Below are 16,123 nucleotides of genomic sequence, written 5' to 3' on the forward strand. Positions count from 1 at the left end.
AATATTGCAGAGTGACTGAACTTAACCTATCTCCAGGGTTGCTAGGGGAAAAGGGAGACGGACAACAGGATTTCCGGGGCTTTATAGCTGCCTGCATTGCAAAGCAGGGCTATGTCATGATTAGTCGGTGATATACAAAAGATCTGTCTCACTGTGCTAAGGCGAAGCCTCAAGGGGATTAACCAATAGCGAAGCCCATTAAATGGTGCAGCACTGATGAAGTCATTCTTCTTGTCAGAACGGTCGCCTGCTACAGTATGGTTAAAATTAGGGGAAGAGCATAATTAGGGTTGGAAAAAAGGGGTTCATTACATGACATCGCTGTAAGGCCTGGATCACACTGCCTGCCTAGCATGTGTGTTACCCTCTCACGTACTGCTCCGCTGTGGCTTGGTTGTGTGTGTGTATCCACACCGGCTGCATGTTACTGCATGTTACCAGCCTGTCAGCTGTGTTGCTGCGGCTGCAGGTCCCACCATTGAATCAATTAGTTTCTCTTTGACAATGGTCATCTGTATAGTATTTTTGAGGTCCGACAAGTGATGAGTTCTAACCAAAAAGCAGGCAAGTGTTTTTTGTTTACCCTGGTTCATAGCAGGACACACAGGCACTCACGCAGAGAAAGAGAAGCAAAACAGAGAGGGAGGGAGAGAGAGAGCAGCGAAGAAAACTCGCCCCACACCTGATAAAGTATCGCCATGATATATTCAGAGCCTACACTGTTTTTTTTTTTGCTATGATTGTGCAGTACAAATGTGATCACAGATTGTTTCCCTGTATATTTTAGCTGGGAACCATGAACGGCTGGCATGAAAAATAGGTGTCATTTTCTATTTTATAAATGACACACCGCACAAGCGAGGCGTGAGACGCAGGTGAGACACACATTCCAGCAGGCAGCGCGGCAGCTCTAATCCGTTAACATGGAAGGCGAAATGAAATGATGCCACACAGAAACATGTGACGCACATGCCACACAGGCAGTGTGTTCCAGGCCTAAGTGATGATGAAATCTGCTCTCCTGTATCAAACATGGACACGCAACAATGTTTTTCAGGACTGTACAATTTTAAAATATGTAAATTAAGAGATTCCTTCCAAAAAAAAGAAAGAGATTCCAACTTTCATTCATACTATCTTTTCCCTGACAGGTAGAGAGCGAGGAAGAGGAAGAACTGACCCAGAAAGAGGAGGAGAATGGTGATGAAGGCGACCAGTTTGATGTCATCCCGCTCTACTCAGAGAGGGCCACCGTCTCCAACCTTGGCTCTTCTGGGACTGGTGGAGCTGCATCTCTCACCACCGGCCCTACTAAACCCATACTACTGCTCCTTGCACTCCTATCTGCTACCTTTAGCTGGGGGTAGAATGGAGGATACAGAGAAGACACATGCACACACTCACATGTAATGGACCTGCCAACAATCCTGGACTGATTGCTGAAAAATTATAAGAAACAGTGAAGAAATGGACTTCACCTTTTGTCAGTAGCATCCCCTTATTCATGTCTTCTGTCCTTGCTTCTTTCTTGAAAATAGCCCCTTGTTCAGTATGGTCTGACTGGAGCTGCAGTGGGGTGTTGTTGTCCTGGGAGCACAGGAGCACTTAACAACCAATGAGCATAATATAGCTTTTCCTGTCATTGGTCCAGAAAAAACATGCTAGTTTAAGTGGCCTTTTATGTCATATTGAACAGACACTAACTGTAAGCAGCCGGCTTACATTTGCCTCAGTAATTATGAGTGGGAGATCTGAATTCCAGACTGCTATGATTTCTCCTAGTAGGCAAAAAGAAGTATGTCGGTGTCAACAAATGTGTCCAAAAATGGCTGCCACTGTGGCTAGCAGTCAAACGCAAACATAAGAAAACATTAAGATAAAATGTTATGCAACTCTGTAAAAAAGGAGTTATATAGCTTACAGCGCTCATATCTGGTTTCATTGCTGTATACAGTTGATTCCATGTTAAAAAAAAATAGCTAATATCAGCTACACGTTCATGTACAAATGTGCCTATAAGACTAAACTTAGGGTTAATGATGTTGAGATTTCAAAGCGTTGCAAGTTATGACAAAACAATTTCCTGTTGCTTTTTACAAATCCCATTACTATTGTTACCATGGCTACTTCTTTAAAGGGGTTAATTAAATACTATATATTGACTTTTTAACTAGCTGTCATTAGAAATTTAAACTGAAATTGAACACATTGGAGAAACAAAACGTGCAGAGTTTTGCATGTTAACAAACTCAAGTAATTATACAAGTACATCACTGAATGGACGAGCATTAATGATGCATATTGTTATTTATAACCTCCGAAATGTACCCGTGGCTACTTTTAATCGAAGGAAACAGTAAAATAAATGAACATCCAGCGAATCTGCTAACTCTGTTAACTATCTGCCATGAACAGCCACACACATTCACATCTACTCTCTAAAACTCCTTCATTTTGTTGGTGGTAATTTCAAAAACTCGAGAGCAAAAACCGAAAAGTTGTTAAAGTAGATGATGACTCAGGAAACTATATGAAGTAATTATATTAGTGGTGTAAACTGGGTGTTCCTGTGCTTCAATGTGGATACCACACACATACAGAAATACCCCACAGCTGATGTCAGAACTTGTTGTTTTTTGATTTTATATTTATTTTTTAATTTATTGATGGACCATGATTTGTCTTATTAGTTGTGAAATAGCCTACATGTCCATCGGTCATCCTAACAGCAACTAAATGGAAGGGAGGTTAACATACAACGCATGAGTCAAATTTCACCACAGTGATGAATAGAGCAATCCTCGTCTTTCTGCCTACTCTACAGCCATGGTGAATGATAAATTACATGCTTGTCTCTTATTGTTTGATGAACATCAATTGCCAAGTATGTGAAGTGTTTGTGCACACAATTGCAGGGATCAGGCAGAGATTGCAAAGAAAACTGGGCAAAGCTTTTTGTTATAATTTGAGTCTTGCACTTCAATGTTCCCACCCACATCAGCACATCCTGCACAACCATCCACGCACACACATTTACACATAAACTGCTTGCCACATTTTGAGCCGATGTAGCTTTTTCTTGCTTTATTGCTCTATCCCGGTCCCTAGCTCTCTCCACGGTGACTCAGGAGCAGGACCCGAGCTGCCACAGGCACTGATATGAATAAAGCTGTCCTAATAAAAGCTTCACACCAGAAACAATATGAAGTCTAAATCGGCAGAACAAATCAAATAGCTCCCCGGCAGGCAAAAAATCACACATTACTTCTGACACCGACACAGATAAAATGAAGAGAGTGGGAGAATAAGAAATGTATGGGGGAGAAATTAAGACAAAAAATAAGGCCAAGTCCCTGTGTGGTCTTTGTACGTTTGATGTTTTACTTCCTTTTAGTTCTGAGGCTGATAATCAGTCCCTGACAACATATCTTTATCATCTGACAGGTTCCTGCGGGAGGAGTGTCTGTGTGTGTGAATGTGCGTTGAGGTTTGGGGGGGGGGGGGGGGGGGGGGGGGGGGGGAATAGAAATAGTGTACTATAGCAAGAACAGAAAGGACCCTGGAGCACAAACATAGCAGAGAGTCGCCAGCTCTCAATTTTCTGTGTCTTATAAATCTATTGCTGACACTATTTTTTTTTTTTCCCTATTCCTTTCCTATTTCTGGAGAATGAGTAAAATTAACTTCCATTTGCCAGTGATGGTGGAGGGCAAAGAGACAGAGGAGGTAGTGGGGAGGGGAGATAAGGAAGGGAAGGCAAAGTAGAGAAAAAGAGGCAAAGGAAATACAGGGAAGCAGGAAAGTGAGGAGAATAGGAAACAAGGGACAGAAGAGAAAGGAATAAGTAAAGTAGATTGAGTGGGGGAAGAAAGGAAAGCAAGGGGGAAGAGAGGAGAAAAAGGGAGAATGAAATAGGCGGGGGGCGATGAGAGGAAGCATAAAAGAAGTGGAAAGAAGAAATGGAAAGATAAAGCAGAGAACAGGAAAGGAAGTATCAGGAGCAGGTACAAAGACAAGGAATATATCAGAGAATACCAGAAAAGAGATGTAGTAAAAGGAAAGAGGAAACTAATAGAAGGAAGAGAAAAAGGTGAAAAAGGACAAACATAATGGAGCGGAGGAGGAAGGAAAATGATGAGAAGAGGAAAGAAGAAAGGATGAAATAAAAAAATAAAAAGACAGGAGGAAAAATGGAAACTGAAGAAATGAGAATGAAAGAAAGAATGGAAGAAAGATTGGGGGAGAATGATTAAAAGCAGAAAATAGAAAAGGGGAACAAGAAACAACAGAACAAGAGAAAAAAGAGGAATGAAAAAAAGTAGGCAAGTAAGATGCAAGCAGAAAAGAGAGGGAATGGTAAAGAGGAGGACAAACAGTAGGGTGTTCGTGAATCCTCTGAGGAAACCAACTATAAAGAGAATGAAAGTATGAGGGCAGAGGTAGAGAGAGCGGTGACAGGTCTGCGGTATACTTTGACCTCTTTCGCTTTCCTTAAGAACTGCTGTTAGGCGCAACTGCAGGGAAACTAACACACACACACACACACACACACACACACACATACACAATCTCAAATACCTTTCTGTCTGAACACAACCCTCAGTTAGCACACCTGGGGCCTTATTTATAACTGTTACGTACGCACAAAACAGGGCCTGAAAGATGCATACGCTACTCTCCAGGGATTTATAAAAACAAACTTGATGGGAGAATGAGTGAACCTGTACAGAAATCTGACCCATGCGTATGCACATTTTGGAGACAAAGGAAATTGATGACACGGGCAGTGGGGTGGTGAATTGAAGACAGATTGTAGAAATTAAATTTGAGATTCATCATTATAGCTAGGTAATGATGCCTCGCACACATTTAATTTCACTTTATATCTTATGTTATATAGATCTATTTTATCATAAACATTCAAATTAGCAATGTAATTTGTGCTATTAAGCCATAACTTTTCTATAAGTAACTTTCAATTGTAAATGATATAAGAAAATCTCCTTCTCAAATCTAGTTCTGCTCAATATTTCATGAGCACTGTCTCACCAACACGTTCCCTAACCCCAGAGCACAAAGGAGAGAGGTCTGACCATAGAAGTCAGTCCTGGAGCACTTCAGCTGTTGCAGGATGTTGCGAGGAAGTGGCAAGACTCTGGAAATTCTGGTTTGCCTTTTCCCAATATTAAACGTGAACATACTTCCTTATATGTCACTGCACTAACATGACATGACATAACAATAAATCATCAGCATCGGTTGTACAACCCCATTTACCAAAAAGTAGGGATCCTGTGTAAAATGTAAATAAAAACAAAAGGATTGGCAAATTATGTAAAACCATATATAATTGAAAAAAGAACAAAGACAACATATCAAATGTTGAAACTGAGAAATTTTGTTTTATGAAAAAAAAATCGCTTATTTTGAATTGATGCCAGCAACACATCTAAAAAAAGTTGGAAAAGTTGCTAAAAGAAACACCCGGTGAAACATCTCACAACTAATTAGGTTATTTGCCAACAGATCAATAGCATGATTGAGTATAAAAAGAGTATCCAAGAGAGGCGGAGTCTGGATGGGGAGGTGTTCACCACTCTGTGAAAGACTTGATGGGCAAATAGTGTAATAATTTAAGAATAATGTTTCTCAACCTAATATTGAAAATAATTTGTGAATTTCATTATCTACGATTCATAAAATCATTAAACGAGTAATATAATCCAGAGAAATCTCTCTGCAAGGCACAGGCCCAATTTTGGATGGCCATGATCTTCTGACCTTTAGACGGCACTGCATTAAAAAGAGACACACATCTGTAGTGGAAATCATTGTCTTGGTTAAGAAACACTTCTGAAAACAATTGTCTGTGAACACAGTTCATCGCTGCATCCACAAATGCTGGTTAAAACTCTACCATGCAAAGAAGAAACCGTATAAACATGATCCAGAAATGCCAGTGACTTCTATGGGCCCGATCCTATTTAACATGGACTGAGGCGAAGTAGAAAACATTTCTGTGGTCTGACAAATCAAAATGAGAAATTATGGACATCTGAAAATGATGAACGCTACAACCTTCAGGCTAAAGAGGAGAAGAACCATCCATTTTTGTATTAGCTTTTTATTAACTTTTGTTATCTGTGATGGTATAGGGATGCATTAGCAGTGGCATGGGTAGCTTGGGCATCTGGGAAGGCACCATTAATGCTTCACGATAAATAAAGGTTTTGGAGTAACATATGCTGCCATCCAGCCAACGTCTCTTTCAGGGAAAGCCTTGCTTATTTCAGCAAAAACAATGCCATTCTGCATGCATTACAACTGCATGGCTCTAGCAGAAGAGTGCTAAACTGACCTGCATGCAGTCCAGATCCAGAAAACATTTGACGCATCATGAAATTAAAAATATGATGAAGGAGACCCTAAACCGTTGAGCTGTTGAAATCCTTAATCAAACAGGACATTTCACTTTGAAAAGTCCACAGAGCGTTGTTAACAGAAGAGCTGATGCAAAACAGTGGTAAACATCCCCTTGTCCTAACTTTTCTGAGATGTGTTGCTGGCAACAAATTCTAAATGAGCACATATTTTATGTAAAACTATATAATTTCTCAGTTTAAACATTTAATATGTTGTCTTTGGTCTATTTTCAAATAAATATTAGTTTACATGATTTGCAAATCATCACAGTCTGTTTTTATTTATATTCTAAAAAGCGCCCCAACGTTTTTGGGAAATGCGGTTGTTAAATCTGAGGGAACAGTGCATCAGTTAATATCTTTTCATATTGTGATTCTAGTTTTATGTGTTTTTTTTGTGTGCAAAAGCGCTGTAGTAGGCATGCCTGCACTGTCAGTGGTGCACTAACTCTGTGGTTGCACTGCTAGTTCTGCAGCAGCATCAGGTTACCACTACTTGCATTTTCTTTTGTTTGTGACCCCACTACTGTGGCCAGCAATTATATGCTGTATATCCTCCACCTCACCCACAAGCATTCTGACTTCTGTGACAGAAAAATTCCTTGCGGGTTTTCCTTTCCGTTGTTTCTGTTTACCAAGGAAACACTTAGCCCTGATCTTTGAATACTTAGCAGATAAAAACATGTTCTGCGTGGATGACTTTGCTCAAGTATTAAATAATAAACATCAGTTAGTAATCGGAGAGAGGATACTGCTTCCAATGAAACATCCATCCTTTGTTGTAACTGCAAATGCCTGCATGAGACATTTTCCACAATCTTTACAGGGAATCATCAGAGAAAAGCAGGTCATGGAATTTCTAGAAGTTAATGAAACTTGTTAGTAAATCCCCATGAGAAGACCAAAACCAGTATTGCATCTTGCAAGTGCTGTTGGTTTGTACAAATCCTTATATATCTTCACCCTCTGTATCATAGAGCTCCATCATTGACCAAAAACACATCATTGAGAAAATATTTGACACAGAGGTCAAAGGCATACATGAGTGAAAATGAATAGAAACAATTAACCCTTTCCACCTTGGAGGTCTCTGTTCCAAGAAATGTTATGAAAACGCAACTAATGATAATTTTTTTAAAGGTTGCTAAGCATAGCTCATAAAAAAAGAGTACTATGACTAAAAAGGATATAGAATTGCTCTGCTTCACTTCTGTTGCATCAAATTTGGGTGAGTTGCAATTTTTAAACAAATTCAGTGACTTCAGTGTCAATGACTCATTATTAAAAAGGTGTTATTTACTCACAAATGTATGGTTTTGATGAGGCATACATTTTTCAAATCTCACTCTAGCCTGGTGTTGGGGACACAGATACTTATTTTATTTCAAAATACCGACACATATCTCATCCATAAATCCCAAGGTTGGTCAATTTGACTTCAACGTTGCAGAGCTGTTACATACTGAATTTGGGGATTTTTTTTTCTTTTCTAGGCAGACATTTAAAAAAATAGCCCTGGACATAAGGGGTTAAAAGCAAAGAACACAAAGCCATAAATGTACAGCATTAACAGTTAAAGTAAAATTATATACTAATGAAAAAAGCTTGATAATGTGCTGCTCCTGATGCAGGAGTGACAACCTACATTACATGAAAAGATTCAATCTTTCAATGGCTACACGGGTTTAGGTGTCTAAGGTGTCATGTTGTTTTTATCAGCATTGATGCTTCTTGACTTTCTTCTGACCCTCTCAAAAGGATGTCAAATGCCTTTTGAAGTGAGTCAATCAATTAGTCAATAAATAACTCCATACCATGAACACATACACTGTAGTTTAATTTGACTCAATACCTTGCACAACATGCCTTGTCTTGCTGCCATTAATACTGAAAAAAGCACCATGTATGGATTAATGCGCAACTGAAAGTAGTTCTCAAATATTCATTATTTTCTCCTGTTTGAGTAGCATTTAATAAAAACTACATTAACCAGCTTTTTCTGAGAAAATGTACCTCTCAAAACAAGGACAAAACCTAGCATATGGCTGGACCGTGTCTGACGGCTTTTAATATTAAATTAACACCGGAAGTTGTGGCATTCATCCAATCAATGGTGAGTTAATAACTCACTCAGCCGTTGGCCGACCAGTGGTACAACTTCAGTCAGTAAGTCAGTCAGTCAGTCAATGGGCTTGTTTGAGATGAGCCTGTCCTGCGCATAATCAATCAACGGCGATCAGCGCACCATGCATGCTGGTTAGGACTTGCTCTTATGTCACGCAACATAGGCAATGATAATCTCACGAGATTAAAGCAGCTACAGTCTTTGGAGCTGCAGTTACTCTCCATTGTCTGCACAGCTTCATGGCATGATGGGAAACGGCAGGCTCTCATCTCACGACTAAGTGATTTAAATGTTGGCTATGATGTTCCAGAGACTTTAAATTTTTATTGAATTGGAGAGATTTTGATTGTATCTGTCTGATTTTGAAGCTTTAATCTGTTAACAGAATAAATGTTGTTGATTGATGGTGGCATTTGTCAGAGAAAATGAAAACATACAGATTACAGATCATAAACTGCACACATATCACAGCTCGACCCGGTTACTAACATTTGATTGTTTTAAACATTGAAGGATTTGACAACATAAACTTCTAGGAGGTGGGATTTAAGAATTCCTAAAATAACATCTGTACAGATTTGAAGCCCTTACAATAGGGAAAGTTATTGTATTTTTTTCCTCTGTATTTAGCTAATTATTAAATGTATTTATGTAGTTTGAGGGGAACAGGTCTGCTCAGCTGATTTATTACTGGTATTATGCTGATGTGAATTTCTGTAAAAAGGAGGTTGAACCATGAGCAGAGATCACAGATCCCCTTTATAGGTGGCAAAAGTATTCGATTAAAATAATAGGCTAATATGTCAAAGAAAAAATTTAAAATAGAGAACATACAAACTAGCATCTGATCTTTTTTTATTAAATCGGAATCAGATTCAGCAGGATGTCAGTGTGACTTCCTACAGACTGAAAGTGTCTGGGAACTTTTTAACTTGACGGCAGCCCTTTGCTGCTGCTGCCTGTTCTTATCCACTTTCTAGATGAATCTCAGTTAATCTCAAACGAGCCTATTCATTCATTCTCTTATTCATTCAGTGACCCCTCTCTATTTGAAACTATGTATTTGAGAATTGTATTTACAGATTTACATCCTGATTATAATAACTCCAGCGAATAAGAGGCAGAGAGAATTGAGATAATCCAACTGTTTTTTTCCATGATATTTTTTTTTTGTATCATCTCAGTCCCAACAAAATTATAGCATTTTGTTAGAATAGCCATTTAATATGAATTCGTTTCAAGATGTTTGGTGTTTTTTTTTGGAATAAACTACAATAGTGTTTATACATTTTAATTGTATCATGAAGTCATTAATAATAAGTGCTTAGGTTTCTACAATGGCCATGTTTTTTTTTGTTGGAAACTGAGGAGTTCCTTACGAGTCTCAATTCAGTTTTGTCTTCAGCCTCTCAGTTCTTTTGTAAATGTTGAAGCACAAATTTCTGCTGTTGACCAGTGTTGTAACACCAATTGTTTTCCCCGAGTCCGTTGATAGAGGCAGTCTTTAGGCAGTTTCCTGTCTTAGCTTATTTTTATTAAGCATAGAATACAAGATATCTTGGAGAGCCCAACATCAACCAAACGTCTCTTTGTTGGATTCTAACTTCCCGCTTTCCGGCACATACACTTATACTATTGGAAGAGGCATTACATACGGTGAGGCGGGAACATTTGCATATGTTTGTCTCAGTACTTTTCCACTGTCCTCCGTTTAAGCCACACCTCCTCTTGCCTGATAGCCAGTTGCACCTCACGTGACCCGCCCACACAGATTCCTGTTTTCTATGTTAAGACAAACAGTCAACACATTCAGTTCCCTGGAACACATTTCATTTCCTAATATGATGCACTAGTTGCATCTTACATTTGGCCATATTTCATACACGTGATATGTTCCTGCATAAACAATGTGTTTTACAATGTTTACAGTCAGTATATATTTTGAACGTACAACATGTGAGCCCTCATATGTACTAAGCAGATCTATATCCCACACCAGTAGCGAACCATATTGATAGTGCTGACCTTAGATGAAATGATAAACTGGTGAATCTCAAATAGAAAAAACAAAGATGTGGTTTGTAGAAAGTTATGAGCTATCGAACATGCTTACCCAACAAAGAACAGCCATTACAACCACCTTAGAGCAGTAAAATAGCAACTAGTTACAGCCATGTCGTTACTTTGTTTGATAACAAGTAGTGTAAGAGATTGTATAGTTTGAATTTTAGTACTTACACTACAGTTACAAATACCAGTAACAGTTGGCTACTTTGATATTTTGGCAGCTTGTTTGCTTGCATGAGTTAATGTTTCATGGAGGGTTGATACCAGCTGACCAGGGCTGTATGAAGGAGGTTTGTTACTTTGTTCTTAAAAAAAAGTTTATTTTGGAAAGCCAAAATATTTACTTAGTTCTACTACTTTTCAAGATTTTAGGACTGGAAGGTTGCCACTTCAGATTGCCTGTGTGATTTTGAATACGTGGGTGCACACTGACAATGTTTAACACTCCTTCGTCCTGAAAGCCTGTTAAATAGTTAGTCAACTTAAGTCAGGTGCAGTACTCTTCTCCTGCATCAGAAATTGAGCACACTCTTCTGAATATGTTGGTGCACTTAAGCTGTCAGTGCTGTGCTAACTCTTTTGCTCCATCTTCTGCTGCCACCTGAAAGCCTTGCTGCTGCACACATAGCATTTCAAGTAAACCTGTAGACTCTGAATATACATTTCCATTGCTGGAAACCCCTAGTATCCCTCTATACCAAGTATCATCACTGCACACACTGTGTTTATATTTAAATCTCTTCCATGTGGGTTGGCTTTATGAACTTCGTTAGGATCATAGGATCGTTGCCTTGCTCAAAGGCAGAAGCAGTATTTGATTACACTGTTTTTACACTTTGTCTATATGTAATTTAACAAAAGTAAGCATATGGTTGAGAGAAAATTATTTCAAAAGGTGATGACCAGTTTACTCTGACCTCTAAATCACTCCTCCTTATCCTCCACCACATTACATAGAATTAGATAGCCAGGTCACCGTCGTCAATCACACACACACCCTCCCCCGCACATCCACCTCCTACTACCCAAAAGGGGGGTTAATTGAGATCAGCAGGGGAGGGTGGGTAGGGGACAGAGCAACAGCCTTTTATTGGGCCCCGTTGTTCGTTTTAATTGTTGTCTTGGCTGTTTGTCATGAGGGCTGACATCTGGTGGCAGCACAACAAAAAGGATGGACGGATAGAGAAAGAGAGACAGCGGAGGGAGTGGACACTGGTGATTTACATTAATATGTACTGAAATAAACAAGCAGAGAAGTCATGCATTAAATCAACTCAGAGAGAGAGACACACACTGAGTGAGACATAAAAAAAAGCCTCCAGGGTGAGAGAGGAACAGAGAAGGGTGTGTGTGTGTGTGTGTGTGTGTGTGTGTGTGTGTGTGTGTGTGTGTGTGTGTGCTTAGAAAGAAGCCCTCTTTTTTATTGTTTTATTACTGAGCAGTACATGTACATGCACAAAAGTGCCCGTACATACACACACATACGGTATGTCAGATTTGAGCATCTAGTGTGTCTGCTTTCTCTCTCCAGCATTTTAGTATCCTAATCCATCATTGGCCTGACATGGGGATGCTGCCTCTCTCGTTTCTCTCTCTGTCTGTGTCTCTCACTCCATGCTGCTGCACATACACAGCATCTGAATGGAAGATAAAGGCAGAGCAGAGAGAAAAACAAACTCCACAGCAGGGAGAGTTTTAGCCAGAGAGATAAAGCAGTGGAATAAAGCAGGGACAGAGAGATACTGTGGAGGTGGAAGATGTGGAAAGAGAGAAGAAAAAGGGGAAGGAGGGAGCAGAAGAAGAAAAAAAAAAGGGCAAAAGGGGTGGAAATGGAAGTAGGGAAAGCATTGCAAGAGAGAAAAATGAAAGCAGAGAGAGGGGAAGAGGAGGGGGAGGGGAAGCAGGGTTGGCAAGAGATAGAGACAGAGAGAGAGAGAGAGAGAGAGAGAGAGAGAGGGATGGTGTTGCAGTGTGTTGCAGTTGAAGCCTGAACCTTCTTGCTCCATTTCACACTCTGTAGGTCCTGACACATACAAAAACACACACACACACACACACACACACACACACACACACACACACACACACACACACACACACACACACACACACACACACACACACACACACACACACACAAACACACACATAAACTACCACATTCACTGGCACATTTTTTTCAGTCATGCACGTAGGTAAACAAAGATGCACAAACACAGTCAGAGTTACGAAACTGAAAATCCTGCAGCTTTTGCTCTTGACTCTCAAAAATATTAAAGGAAGGAAAGGAAAACATGTTTTTTTTTTTTTTTTTTTTTTTTTAAAGGACTTTTTCTGATGTTGCATTTCTTTGTAGACCTGCTATTTTGCATCTCACTGTCATACAGTGAGGGATCCTTCCTGAAAGTAAACTGTCTTCTGATTGGCCAACTCCCAGGAAACCCACCAAAGGGGAGCACCCAGTGCTTTTGACCCCTGCCTCCTGCCCCTGCTGGTGTGGCATATCAAAAGTAAAATATTAACCTACTAACATAATTTCTCAATCTGGATTGACAACTTTTTAAATAGACGCATACATTTTTGAGCCCGATTGCAATTAGTAATGTGAAAGTGAACAGCACAAAGATTGGCAGCAACAATGATTAAAGCAGGACAATACAGTTTTGGTAAATACTATATTCATTATTTGCTTTTGTTTGACATAACTGTGGATGTAGTCCTTCAATCCCAAATGGTATATACAATGTTTCCGATATACAGTATGTGCCTGGTAATAGGTGTACCTGTGGGAAATGCGCTAACATAAGGTAAAATATCTTCTTGCTGATGCCAAACAACTCCCTGCACCTTTGGCCTGTTCTATTGTTCATGGTCATCTGCTCCAGGTACAGCATGCCCATAAAGAAATATTTGATGAGTTGACATCAGCTCATTGTGAACTGAGTCTTCAAAGCAGTTGGAAGTAAACTCATTCTCATCTCTATTTGAAATGCTGGTCAAATTTGATATAAACATCCAATATTGTAACATTATGTATGTGAAAGAAAATACAGAAAAGAATACATTCCCTTTGATAGGCAGTTATTTATATAAAAACAGTAGCCTACAACATGTCACAAGGACACCTTTGGAATTGTTGGGAGGTGTGTTTTTACACATTTGATTAGGGCAGCTATTTTCCACATTTCCCTGTTGTGCTAAGCAAGACTAAAGACTCCGAGATCTATTGTATCTCATTAGGCATTCACATTCTTCACTGAAAGAAATGCTTGTTGACTAAGTAACTTTTTTCTTGAGCAGAGGCCACTTAGGACACACATAACATTTATCGAATAATGTTAAATGCTCAAACATAGTGCAACAGTAGTACAAGCAATACTGAGCCGTAAATAGGAACTCTAAAGTCTTAGGGCCCTAATCTATTTTGGTAGTGTTTTGTCCTGCGTTTGCGCCGAGTTGTTATTTTCGTATCTCAATGTGAACCAGGTTGCACCGAGATTGGCGAAACAATACGAGGAGAGTGTCGGAAAAGATGCACTCATGCAGTGCAATTTTGTTCTCAATTTTGAGGGGAAATTGCAATTACCAACCGCTCATATCAGGTCTAAGTGCTGAGCAGTCGACAGAGGGCTATTTTCTAAATTTTGTGGGCAAGAGTGTACATGAATAGACTTATCCAAAACTTACACATCCCACTTACATAAAGCAAACTACCGGTTCAGTAAATTATATGAAAAATTAAGCTGTACATTAAACTGAATGTGAATCAAGCAGTTGGCATGCATCATGATGCAGTCACCAATCTAAGATAAGGGGCAACACTGGTGAACAACAAATTAATTGCAATTGAATTAAAACATAAAGTGGTAACAAATCAAAGGCCTTTTTGCCAACTCATGTGCAGGGCCACAGAGTGTGACAGCATAATGTATGCATGATAGGTCTGGCCATTCAATTGATGTTTGGAAAGTAAATTATACACATGCAAAGCTCCAGATGCAACTAATTTATCAGCACCACAACAGCAGTAAGATTCCAAGCACACTGCTCTTCATCAGTGTTGTTAATTAATGAATTTCAGCAGGATCTGTGCTTACTCCTTAACATCGTTCCAGTGCCTGAATTTCTTTGTTCACATTGACATTTAATTATTGATGAAAATGCAAATAAATTTGAGTTAAATGATAAACATTTGCTGTGCATCATCTGATATGCTGGCCTCGATGCACCCCAAAACCTGCTTCAAACACTGCAGCGGTTTTCATAATACCAGGGAAAGAGACATTTATAATATTAGTTAGCACCTCCCAGGCCGATTTAATACAATCAGCCGGTGAAGGCCTTCGCATAGTACCAAAAATGTTGTGATGACGAGCTTCAAACCAGTATGTTTTCCTCAATGTAAAGTTTAGTTGGCAGTGCTAGTCAGCTCCTTTTTCAGTCATTACAAAACTGACAAGATGCTGCCATAGTGATTTTAAAGAGATGAGAGGAGCTTATATGATTGGCCATGATTAAGTTAGCTGTGACACCTTCTGATGATCTGTTCCTTGCTGTCACAAGTGCTCACCAAATTACCAAAAATATTGACCAAACCCACATGTGCACCCACTGCACAGAACTTAGACTTGCATTTGCACTACACACAATTAAATAGAGCCCTTAGTATTGGCCTTAGCCACTGTAAGTTGCTGCTCATACCAGAACAATTAGGAATGGAGTAATGGAACTCCCGAGTGGTTTGAACTGAGCAAGGCTGTTTTATTTCTTATGAATTAACTCCTCTTTTTGTTTTAAATAATCTCAGCTACATTTGCACTTTTTATCTGTTAAACTGTCAAAATGTGACATTGCAAATTGAGGGGGGTTGTGTGCAATGTCTTCTCATTTGAAAGTTTAGTTGCATTGTTTTGCATTATTTTACTGAATTCCTACACCCGTGAGAATATTTATGCTACTGGCTGAGTATCCAGTTGTATAACTCTCAGTCTTGTACACTCGGACTGGGATCACTTATGTGCAGCTAAATGTATGGTGAATGAAATATTTGGGACCTCCTGAAACTTCCTCAAGGATCTCACTCCTTGCATTATAAATGTATGTTTCAAATGGTTCTGTCTTATGAGCAAAATGTTTTTTTTTTCCCAGCCAACACAGATGCACAATCTCCTCACCATCTGCAATGTGTTGCCATGGTTACCCTGGTCTCACTTAGGTTGCTGCACCTTGGGTGATCCCAAAAGGTAAATTGGGCTGAATGATCTTTGGAGGTTCGATTCTTTTCAATACACCAACACCTGGTGAGCTGGTGCAGCAGCTATTTTGATGCTTTTTTCCCTTCCTGCTTGACTGACTGACTCAACCCCCCACTCCTCCTCACCACTCCTCCCCCACCTCTTATCCCGGCAGGTGCCTGGCTGAATGGGACATCATCGCCATGGAGATTGAGGCGATAACACTTACGCACAAACAAACACATACACACAGTCACAGTCTCAGAAATGAAACT

The 16,123-nt window shown here is 39.5% G+C and overlaps 1 protein-coding gene across 1 annotated transcript in view; it reads left to right on the forward strand.

Annotated features, from left to right (window-relative positions):
• LOC138211224 (GDNF family receptor alpha-4-like) overlaps positions 1–3,490 on the forward strand; it is a 67,074-nt gene extending 63,584 nt beyond the window's left edge. Inside the window, exon 8 of the mRNA XM_069170961.1 lies at positions 1,152–3,490. Within this exon, the coding sequence (XP_069027062.1) occupies positions 1,152–1,367 (216 nt within the window). The 3' untranslated portion in view covers positions 1,368–3,490. The remainder of the gene's footprint in view (positions 1–1,151) is intronic.
• Positions 3,491–16,123: the final 12,633 nt, after the last annotated feature.

Source organism: Embiotoca jacksoni, unplaced genomic scaffold (genome assembly GCF_022577435.1).
Source record: "Embiotoca jacksoni isolate LCO1_2020_lvr unplaced genomic scaffold, fEmbJac1.0.p SCAF_5, whole genome shotgun sequence".
In the NCBI taxonomy this organism is placed as follows: Eukaryota; Metazoa; Chordata; class Actinopteri; family Embiotocidae; genus Embiotoca; species Embiotoca jacksoni.